The 10725-nt window shown below is 46.8% G+C and overlaps 3 protein-coding genes across 3 annotated transcripts; 1 reads left to right on the forward strand and 2 right to left on the reverse strand.

Annotated features, from left to right (window-relative positions):
* Positions 1–1949: 1949 nt before the first annotated feature.
* On the forward strand, positions 1950–6721 carry EDB93DRAFT_1105958 (uncharacterized protein; the record flags this gene model as incomplete). Its single annotated transcript, XM_041447563.1, has 15 exons — positions 1950–2117; positions 2267–2331; positions 2426–2492; positions 2784–2850; positions 2887–3074; positions 3126–3320; positions 3374–3658; positions 3722–3757; positions 3847–4538; positions 4703–4742; positions 4964–5038; positions 5116–5474; positions 5528–5656; positions 5718–5833; positions 5916–6721. 15 exons carry the CDS (start codon positions 1950–1952, stop codon positions 6719–6721), a joined length of 3288 nt encoding a protein of 1095 aa, XP_041305155.1.
* Positions 6722–7067: 346 nt separating this feature from the next.
* On the reverse strand, positions 7068–8549 carry EDB93DRAFT_1089932 (aspartic peptidase domain-containing protein; the record flags this gene model as incomplete). The annotated part of the gene is made up of 6 exons (XM_041446243.1): positions 7068–7304; positions 7354–7472; positions 7524–7657; positions 7713–8043; positions 8102–8230; positions 8279–8549. 6 exons carry the CDS (start codon positions 8547–8549, stop codon positions 7068–7070), a joined length of 1221 nt encoding a protein of 406 aa, XP_041305156.1.
* Positions 8550–9077: 528 nt separating this feature from the next.
* Positions 9078–10510, reverse strand: EDB93DRAFT_1105960 (uncharacterized protein; the record flags this gene model as incomplete). Its single annotated transcript, XM_041447564.1, has 7 exons — positions 9078–9150; positions 9211–9372; positions 9423–9508; positions 9941–10018; positions 10144–10214; positions 10304–10397; positions 10433–10510. The coding sequence occupies 7 exons, from the start codon at positions 10508–10510 to the stop codon at positions 9078–9080; spliced, it is 642 nt and encodes a 213-aa protein (XP_041305157.1).
* Positions 10511–10725: the final 215 nt, after the last annotated feature.

Genomic DNA, 10725 nt, shown 5'->3' on the forward strand with positions numbered 1-10725 from the left:
CAAGTTAATCAGCTCTATTGTTGCATTAAGTATTGGAAAGGTTCTGGCCAGGATTTCAATCATCTAAGCTCATGTAGCAGCAGGTCTGGCCAGACATCTTAGACACCAGAACACTAGCCAGGCCTGCTGATGCATGAGTGTACAGGTGTTCTGGCCATATCTGTATCTCCTGACCAAACTGTAGCAAGAGGTCCGGCTGGCCATGCAGAACTGGTTCTGGCTGGGTAATGAATACTAGTACACCTGCATACTGGCCAGACATGTGCCTACCTATCTGTGTAGAGGTCTGGCCAGGTATGCAGAACTGATATGTAGGTCAGTGCTGGCTGGTACATAGTGTGTGTGCTGGCTGGTGTGTATGGCATGTGCTGGCTGGTGTGTTTGGTCTGCGCTGGCCAGTGTGTGCAGTCAGTGCTGGCTGGTACATGGTGTGTATATTGGCTGGTCGGTATGGCATGTGCTGGCTGGTGCATTTGGTCTGCACTAGCCGGTGTGTGCAGTCAGTGCTGGCTGGTGCATAGTGCATATACTGGCTGGTGGGTATGGCATGTGCTGGCTGGTGCGTTTGGTCTGTGCTGGCCGGTGCATACAGTCAGTGCTGGCTGGCATGTGGGCTGGTCCTGGCCAGGGTGTGGTGTACATGCTGGCTGGCCTGTAGGGTCTGGGCTGGCCAGTGTGTAAGGTTGGTGCTGGCTGGTGTGTAGGGTGGTGCTGGCCAACAGCACAAGTGGGTAGTGATAGGGTGGTACAAGGTGTCTGTATCATGTAAAAGCATACATTCATGCATTAGTATATAAGCTAGCTTGATCACCAGTATACACTGTAAAGCAATGTGGGCCAACTGCTTATAATATGCAAGTTGTGGATAGTGTTCAAGGTATACCACCTTGAAACACCAGCTATGAGTATACTGTGGCATGGTCAGTATAACAAGCCCTCCTTGGAGTAGCCAAGGCAAATAAAGTACAGCACATGTTGGAGATAAAGTTGAAGATATTGTCCTGGTAGGCTTGCACATAAATCAACCATAACTGGGCATCTCATTAGTCCAGTTTAACCATAATTAGAATAGCACAAAGATGGTAAGCTACAAGATGTAGATGGTGTTCTGGCCGCTTTCAGTTGAGGAAAATCAGCCCGGTGTAAAGATTAAATCTCCGTTGGGCTCAGCAGAAATTGTACTACCTAGTCAACAATGTTTAGGTAGATCTTAGCACGACCTATGCTGCTATACTTGCAGAGCAAGTGCGTTCGATCCTAAAGGGATTGCTAATTGGTATTAGTAGTAAAATGTGTCAGTAATGCAAAGAACAGAATGTCTGATGGTGCGAAACGATGTCCAAAGGTAATCCGATGATGTCCAAAGGTACTTATCCAATGTCCGAAGCCAAAGTGCGATGTCCGAGATTTTGGACTTTTGGACTTCACGATAATAGGTTGGAAACTTTATAACGAGTGTCACGAGTGACGGAGTATGACGGTGAACGAATGGTAATATTTCGCAATGCAACTAAGAACTATGAGAATATTCTGGGTGATCCGCAGAGTCGGGAAACGGCTCCTAACTACTGGATGATGATTGCTATGGGTCACTACAGAGTATTTAAGTAAGTACGTAGAAATTTGGAGTACTACAGGTGAAGATAGTAGCAATATATTTTGGGTCCAATGTCCTATGTAATAAGACACGAGGTGCTGCGGACATGTAATAACACAGTCTGAATGTCAGAAAACGTGCACGGGAATAACTACGCACCTAGTGAGGCTAGTTCAGATGGACAGGACACAGGATGGACAAGTGCGCGTGAAGTGTAATCGGCCAATGCAATGTCCAAAGGTCCGATGCGCCGGATCCGATACGGAGTGGCTTGGACATGTGTGAAAGTGCATCGGACATGTGTGCATATGTTTCAGGTGTTGATGTGTGAAAATGCGTGGTTTCAAGCCCAATGCCGCGACCATCGCTACAGCGCACCAGTGTGCACACTACACCTGCTTCCAATCCCCCAAGATACAATAAGAAGATCGAGGAGGATAGGCGCACCAGTGTGCGCACTATACCTGCCTCCAGTCCCTCAAGACACAATAAGAAGATGGAGGAGGATAGGCGGACCAGTGTGCGCACTATACCTGCCTCCAGTCCCCCAAGACCCAAGCAAAGTTAGGCGCATGATAATGTAAAACTATAAGAGAGACGGTAAGCACAGGTGGGGTCCAGATAAGACATACCTAGGAGATAACAGTGCCACACTATACCTGCCTCCAGTCCCCTAAGACCAAGGAAATTGAGGCGCATGATAAGAAAACCTATAAGATAGACGGTAAACAAAGGTGAGCTCCAGATAAGACATACCTTGGAGAGGCCAGCGCATGATAAGGCAGATGAAGGATCACTATCAAGAAGAAAAAATGGTAAGCGTCACAGAACAAGAGAGGACTCACCTGAGGGAACGTGCCCTGCAAAAAAGAAAGTCTTAAGTGAGGAACCAAAGGTAAGAAGAAATCTACCTTGGTGGATGTAGAATGCTCAGTGACCCATAAACCACTTACACAGCTGCAGCCTGTGTAAGTGGCTTATGGGATGAGTGCAGAGTGCACAAGAGGAGTGACTAATGGAAAGGTGAGCATGGTGAGGAGCATAGTGAGCGAGCACCACAAGGAATTTCAACCATGTGAATGTGGTGCGTGCTGGCTAAATGCCACAGCCTATTTGATTCTGTTTATGCTGGTTTCATGTGATCACATGACTGGTGGCATGCGTGCATTGTGGAAATATCTACAAGTCCAAAATCCCATTGTATGGACAATGCCAGTTCACACAATCACATGACCTGTTGGTTCGAAATCTTTGTAAGTCCAATTCTCATTGTCTTTTGTCCATACCAGCTGGTACCAGTTCTATGTCGCGTTGTCCCTGCCTAATGTCATCTACCAAAAAGAATGTTGCCAAGAAGCGGGCTGCTGGAGGCATTGCCCGCAGAGTTAGTGGTCCCATTGGTTCTCCTGTTTCTGATGTGGAAGAGGTGTTGCAAACCACAGAGCCAGATCTGCCTGGCGCAGACATTCACAGCCTAGTAAGTCCTCCCTCCATAGTGTCTGTCTTGGCTGGCTGATTTCTTCATTAGTGGTGTATGATCTGCCATGACAGCGCCGAGGGAGACATTGTACTCTACAAGTGCGATGTTTGCCCGCACATCATGTGCAGTTGCTGTATCAATGTCCCTGCCAGTCACGTTGGCCTTGTACAGCATGTCGACGTGTTTTTCCTTTGCCTGTCGTGTCATTCTCAGCGCTGCCTCAGGAAGCCGGCTCCATACATTGTAAGTAACCATGTGTCTTTATTTTGACAGTGCTATCTATTCAGTGACTACAGGGATTCTACAGCACCGGCTTGCCAGAGCAAGGAGGGCGTCCTGTCCTTCTGCATTTCCTCCGGTTCAATGGCAAGTTTGAGACGTCATCATACACGTTGATGGCTTCCACGCCCATCACTGTCATTCATTTCATCCTCAGCAGCAAGACTGAAGTTATTACACCCATTCCCCTCCTTTCTCACTACTTGAAGTACTTTTTTCCTAATGGTGGGTACACTTACCTGGAGGTCGTGTTCGATGTTGCGACACATGAGAAGATCAACGCATACACTCACATGCAGCAAGTGTGCGTGACTCAACTCGTGCATCATCTTGGGTGCACTGGACGTGTTTTTGCATTTTTTCAGACCATTCTGAACAAGATAGTGGGTGGCTATTTTCAGGTAAGGAACATGGTCAATACATTGCTATGAGTATTTCGCAGGTAATGTATATATGTATTCTGCATACCGTTTGCTAATTTATGATCTAGGTACTATCTACAGTGTTCAGTCCTCGTGACTCTCTTCTCAAGGCTGCTAACATGGTGTTCCTCATGTGCAGCTCTATTGTTGCCTATGAGGACTCATTTGTTGAGCTCAAGCAGGCCATCCTGAATCTCGAGGTCACCTCTGCCATCATATTCCCCGCAACAAGGTTCCAACCACTGGTCGCCACCAACTTCTTACTTGCAATGGCGGAGCTCGTCGTAGTCGAGCAACTCGATCTACACAATGTCTTCCCTGCTCTTCTCTTCCTTTTTAACCGCCTTGGACAACATTCCAAAGTCATTCTGATGACAAGGGATGACAGTGCAAACAGTCCTCGGCTGTTGGTGACAACTTTTGCGTGCGCCCACATGCAGACGCAGCCCTGGGGCATCGAGGTGCCTGGACAATGCCCTCTCTGTGGATCAACTAACAGCTGGTCAGAGAAGGTCGGTGTGGCAGTGCTCAACAAGTCTGAAGACGCCAATGCTCAAGACTGGGCTACAGTTGCAAGATATATATATACTTGTACATACATTGGATGTGGTAAGAGCCAGGAAAAGCCCTCCCACAGGTTCTACATGGACAAACCTCCGGGTGTTCTTGTCAACGCAGCTAAGAGTAAGACCAGTGGGTGGTTCAAGTCCCCTTCCACTATCTTTCCACCTCCACCCTTGGTTCAGTCATCGCCTACTCGGTCCGTGTATCCCATCACTCAAGGCAAGTGTTTAAGGAGTAGTGATGAGACTGCAGATGGGTCTACTGGGAAGAGGGCGCGAAACTGAATTGTTTTACCCTAGTTACCTGTGTAAATATTTTGCAAATGATCTATTTTGTTGACCTCAATCTTGCACTCATTAGTAATTTAATTAATTTTGTGTTCAAGGTTGAACATCTCCATGTAATGATGATGGGGCTACCTGTCATGTGATCATGTTTGGAGGAAAGATCTTTCACCCTCTGTGGCTGACAGTTTGTTACGTGTCGCAAGCCCTTCACCTCTTTACTCTCGTCACTCAACTCATCATGGACAAATGGTACACATCTTTTGAGGGACTACTGAGCCTCCATAAGGACAGATTTGTTAATGCTGCGCCACAAACACGTCAAAAAATTTTAAAGACAATACGCAACCAGATTGTCACCAAGCACAAATCACTGGAGGATTCTGTTGTCTTGCCAAAGGGCTTGAGAAAGGTTTGTATAGTTTATTTGGTATATAATAGTACTTATTTTACTGGATACAAAAGGCTATTAGGTGATACTATTTGCAGTTCCTAACCAATGAGGATGACATACGTGCCGAAGAAGAGATTCTAGGAGCTGAACAGGACCAGGATGAAGCATCTGGTGTGTTGCCTGAGGAGAGGGAGGCTGCAGCTCGTCCAAAGGATGCTGGATTCTACAAAAAGGAAATTACTGACTGGGACGTCGCGCAGAAGCTCTTCAAGGAGGAAATCAATGATTATGACAAGGAAGAGCAGTCAAAGTTAGGGGAAAAACATTCAATTAAATTCTGTATGAGAAATGCGAGGGAATGGTTCAAAAATATGACCCCCACACAAGAGAAAGAGATACAGGATGCCAAGGAAAAGTGGGATACCAAGGGTGCACCAGCCGAGTCACAGGCAATGTAAGTAGTCATCATCTCTTTTCAGCGTCTCTCACAATTATGTAAACTTGCAGGTATCAAAAGAGAAACCTCAAAAAAATCCTGGAGGATTTTACAGAACAAATTTGTTGTACTATGGGATGTCGTGTCGTGATGCTAGTCAGTCACAAAAAAATTTCAGATCAGACTTTGAACGTTATTGTGTGAGTCTGATAGTAAGACTGTCTTATTAGAGTCAAATAGCTCAATGTTGTTATTGTTCAGTTACGAGTCCAAGGCCGTGAATAGCAAGAGATTGTTCACACAAAGTTCAAAAGGCAACAAAGAATGGATGTCTGATGGGTTCAATAAATTTGCTGAGTGGTCCAAGGCAGAATTTTGTGAGTTTTCATTTTCGTATCAGCTACATAATATTTAAAGAATAATAAGACCCTGATGACTCTGATGATGAGTTGGACTCAGACTCAGATGAGGATACAAAGGACAAGTTGCCTGAACTTATTTTGGACCAGAAAGGCTATGCGAAGCTTCCGTTACGCGGTGGCATTAACACCAAAGGACAGCAAGAACTAGTCTGTTGGATCTTCCATGTGTCATACAGTGAGGTGATGTCTGCTCAGTTAGTGTTGATGGGACTTACCGGTGCTTGTACAGAAGTCTTCACTAAAAGTGCCAAGCCAGTACCTTGGCGTGAAGTCATCGCCAAGCCGAGTTTGTACTTGGATCTGAATTGCCTCCCTAAGGACTTCTTGCTGAGGGACCCATCTCATTTGAGGGCCAGTGACATCAACAAGCTGTGGGATCATTGGGAAGCAAGATGTGCAGCCAAGCAAAGGCTGGTTATTTTTCTTGCAGCCAAGATCAGTGACATGAGCAAAGCAAGCCTGAAGAATTCAGTTCCCTATAAGGCGAAGAAAACGAAAGAGTACGTGGAAATCAGTGATGAAAACCACAGTGATAGCTCAGCTGGACTACCCACAACACCACGTACTGATGGGCCGGCCGGGACCAAACATGTGTCCAATCCATCGGCCAGTGCTAACTCCAGGGCATGTACCACCGGGGCGGCTGACAGTGATTCCTCAGATGAGGAATCAGCCATACTGTCCTTTGCAGGATGTACAACAGCATCGGCCACTCGACCCTCTGGTGCTCAAGAAGGTGCACCAGCAGCGGTTGCTATGAAGGATCGTGTCCGGTTCTTGAAGTCCCTTAGCAACCATGATGGATACCTACTGTTGGTTGAAGGCATCAATGAGCTTAGATGATTGAAATCCCAGCCAGAACCTTTCCAACACTTAATGCAACAATAGAGCTGATTAACTTGAGGTGTCGGCCAGCACCTACCCTACACCTCTGGCCAGCCACTATCTACATATACCGGCTGGTACATATTCTACACCTCTGGCCAGCCATCATTTATGTCTACTGGCTGGTACACATTTCACACCTCTGGCCAGCCACTATCTACATACACCGGCTGGTACATATTGTACAACCATTTAGAACATCCGGGGTACCGGTTCTACGTATGGTTTTGACTGAATGGTCTGAGCCTAATTAATAATCTGTACGCTGTTTTGCATCTAAAAAAAACAATCTTCGCGCTCCATTTTAGTTGGTGGTAGCATCAGTGTACGGAGTGTTGGCAAAACCGACGCGAGAACGGGAGGCATCGAACACAGTCAAGAAGCGCTCGACGAATGGGTAGCCATTAACAAAGTCAAACCCTTTTCCACTGGTCGTACCAAGGTCGTTAACGACGAGATAGATGCCATTGCTACTACCGCCAATGTAGGTGTTAAGAACGCGAGGCCAGATTTGGGCGTTAGGGGTGAGAGAGAAAGTTTCCTGTGCAAATGGTAAACAAGGGATGTGAGGGCTGACAGGAATGGCGTACGCCACCAATATTGAAATCCAGGTTCTCGAGGGCTGCGTACTGGGCAGAAGAAATGAGGAGAAGATCAGTCGCCGCATCCGGAGTACCGCCGGTTGCAGACTTGTAGGTTTCGTAGGCATCTATCAAACACTGATTAGACCATGATGACTCGCTGCAGTATAGATACACACCGGTGGCAATGTGAATAAAGGTGGTCCCAACAGCGACGACACCCGCAGTGGAGGACAGGATCGTCAAGGCGCCGTAGGTGATGCTCTGGTCGATACCCCAGTAGTTCGATGCAGGATAGGCATTAGTGATAGGACTGAAACAAAACAAATACTGTCAGCCTGAATTGGTCTAAGTTAGAGGTGGCTTACGTGTATGTAATGGAGCCGGCGTGCTCTTTTTTGACAGTTCCGCCGAAGGTGAGCTCTCCATTAATGATTGTCTGTACTCCATAAATGGGCTCGAAATAGATACTAACGGTCTCGCGATGAATGGCGCCTTGGCTATGCAAGTTGTTAGTGACAGTCGGGATCGTCATTCCAGGGTCGTCTATCAGGGAACCCTCTGTCAAACCTACTGGCCCGAGGCCAAGGATACCGTCAGCGTCTCCCCAGTTGTCCGACGTATTATTAGCAACACCAATCGACTGTTGTGCAATGGTGAGTCCATTACCGAAATCGACGGTGTCGATGTACTCAGTTCCTGTAGATAATCATGGGTGTTTTCAACAACTCATAATATCTTTGTATGTCAGTCATACCAGAGAAGTAGCCAGCACCGTAGGTGACCTGCACACGCTCACCTGTGGAGCTGCTGGTACTAGTGCCCACGTACGGAGTTTTGGCGCCAACCCATGTGTTTGAGGAACCAGTATCGATAATCAAGTTGTCTTCAATAATACATTAGCAGCCGCATTTTTGATCCATGTTGAACTTACAAGTTGTGGCGGGGCTGCCAATATTAACTGCTACAAAGTATCCATTACCAAGGTTGGTCGCAGGAGTGCTATGGCCGCCGTGCTTCAAGATGTGGTCTTGAAGGGCAGCCACGCGAGCTTTATCCTGTTGTACGAGGTTAATAGTACCATCGGAGACATTTAGCCTCCTGGCGATTGGGAGGGTGATGGGGGAATTGCGAACTTTGACGGGCGATCCCGTGATTGACAAAGCCAGGACGAAAATTGTCAACAAGGATGCAGTGGAGAACATGGCTGGCTGGAAAGCAACATCACACTCAGTGGTCTATTATATATGCGCTGGCAAACACGAATCTTGGGCATCTTGGCCACGTATGAAACGTCCCCTCTCGAAGAAGCGATGACGAGATAGTGGCGGTCCGAGTATCACGAGTGCAAGGATTCCTTCTTGATAAAACAGCAGTGACGAGAAGGCTGATGATTTTTAAATTTTAACCCAAGATGGCAGAATTTATGATTCGCCTGTTTACCCATCATGATCATGGTCCATTGGTTGATTTATTTATCTCACGCAGAGATGCTCACTCACCAAGAATACACCTCAAAGAAACCTCAGTGTCAGAATTGCTAAGGAGAGCAGTCACTTGTCCCGGGCTTGTCCGAGTCAATGATCGAGTTGTGAATTGACGCCGTATGAAGCCGTTTGCTGAGTCAGCCCGGAACTACAGGACAGAATAGTAGTCACCATCAAGACGAAGCAGTGAGGAAGCCCGAGGCACGTTACCGTGTTAACATGGTCCAATGTACAAGTGGGAAAATTTTAGATGACTGCAGTCCGAGTCTGAGTCGAGAACGTCCAGGAAATGGCCGAATGTGCTACCCCCATGGCGTTACTACTTAGTAGTAAGTACAGAGCAGAAGCCCTGCTAGAACAAGATTGAGAGACGACACACGATGTAAGGCCATCTGCGAGAGCGCTTAAAACAGGTAACGAGCTCGAAGAATGATCAAGTGCGGTAAGAACCATGTGCATCAGCCACTGTGAGGTCAATACGGGAAGCGGGCAATTGAGCCCATGCCAGTGGTACCATTTAAAGGGGATAGTCCAGAAGAAACTGCAAGGAACTCGACATACAAACAAGTAAACATCCGAATGATATCGTACCAAGTTGCGCTCCCATTTTTTACTTGTCTGCTCCACACTCCGAGTCCGTACCAGCTTCCGACTCGTAAATAGTCTACTTTACTTGGCTATGGAGAGGGAGAAAGCCATGTAAGTAATTTGCGTCTATGGAACAGAGCCAGCCTAATCGATACACATTCCAGATGTTTGTGTACCTGCGTGCCATTGTGAGTTTTGACTGAGCTTGAACTCTCCTTCTTCATCATCACCTCCATCGTCCCGTCCCCGTCTTACACTATACCCTTCGTTGCTATCGACTTCCAGTCCCTTTTTCTCGTTACTATCATCTCATTTCGCCGTTTTCGACAATGTCAAAATCACTAAACGACTCTCGTTAATCTGCAACAACTATACCATGTCTTACCGACGTCACGTACGCTCATTTTCAAGTAGCAGTAGAATCGGATACTCTGATTTTTCCGCTCCGACAGAACACCTTAAAGAAAGCCATAGTCTTTAACGTTTTGCCAAACTTGTCTTCGTGTTATCGATATACACACCTCATATCCTCGTTTCATATCCTCGTCGTCTCGTTTGCAATTCCCTGTCGAACTCATACACAGCCCTACACACTCAAGCTGATGGGTTCGCAGTCCATGTTCATAAGAGGTGAAGAGGTTCGTGAGGTGTGTAGGAAAACCCTTTCTTACCTCATGAACGAATGAAGACGAACTCCTTGTACTCCTCAGGCTATCCAGCTCACGATATCGCAACGGAAAAGGGTGTGCGTCCACTTCGTGGCGATATCATATGGCTGACGTAGACCTGTTGGCCCTGTAAATTCAAATGATAGTGAGTCACAACAGCACATCATGGTAGCAAACACGCATTTCTTACAAGAGTCTCTGGCTCAGACCTTATACATTTTCCGTTTCCGTTGTTAGTCAATTTGACGGTGATGTTATTACCTTCTACATCCGTCTCGAGGACCTGCACGAACCACCACTGATCGTGAGCCTGTACATTCCAAGTCAAGGAATGAACACTAACACGTTGGGCTTCGTTTGTGCCTTCGCTAGTGTAGCCATCAGGACGACAGGAGTGCCATCGGTGCTGCCATCGTGTTTCATGTCTGACCTGGTTGGGATACATGACGTTAAAATGTTTGCGAGTGCCACTCAACATGGTAAGATGCTGAGTGACTTGAGGGTTAGCAGTTGCTTCAAGTAACTTGAGAAGTTAGCATCAAACACGACGACCTTTATATGCCGGGAGATAGTCATGAGGAAATGATGTATCCGCATGACTCGGATGCGAAGCGTAAATCAAAACATGAACAGCTTCG

Source organism: Suillus bovinus (genome assembly GCF_016758785.1).
Source record: "Suillus bovinus strain UH-Sbo-P2 chromosome Unknown EDB93scaffold_51, whole genome shotgun sequence".
NCBI lineage: Eukaryota > Fungi > Basidiomycota > Agaricomycetes > Boletales > Suillaceae > Suillus > Suillus bovinus.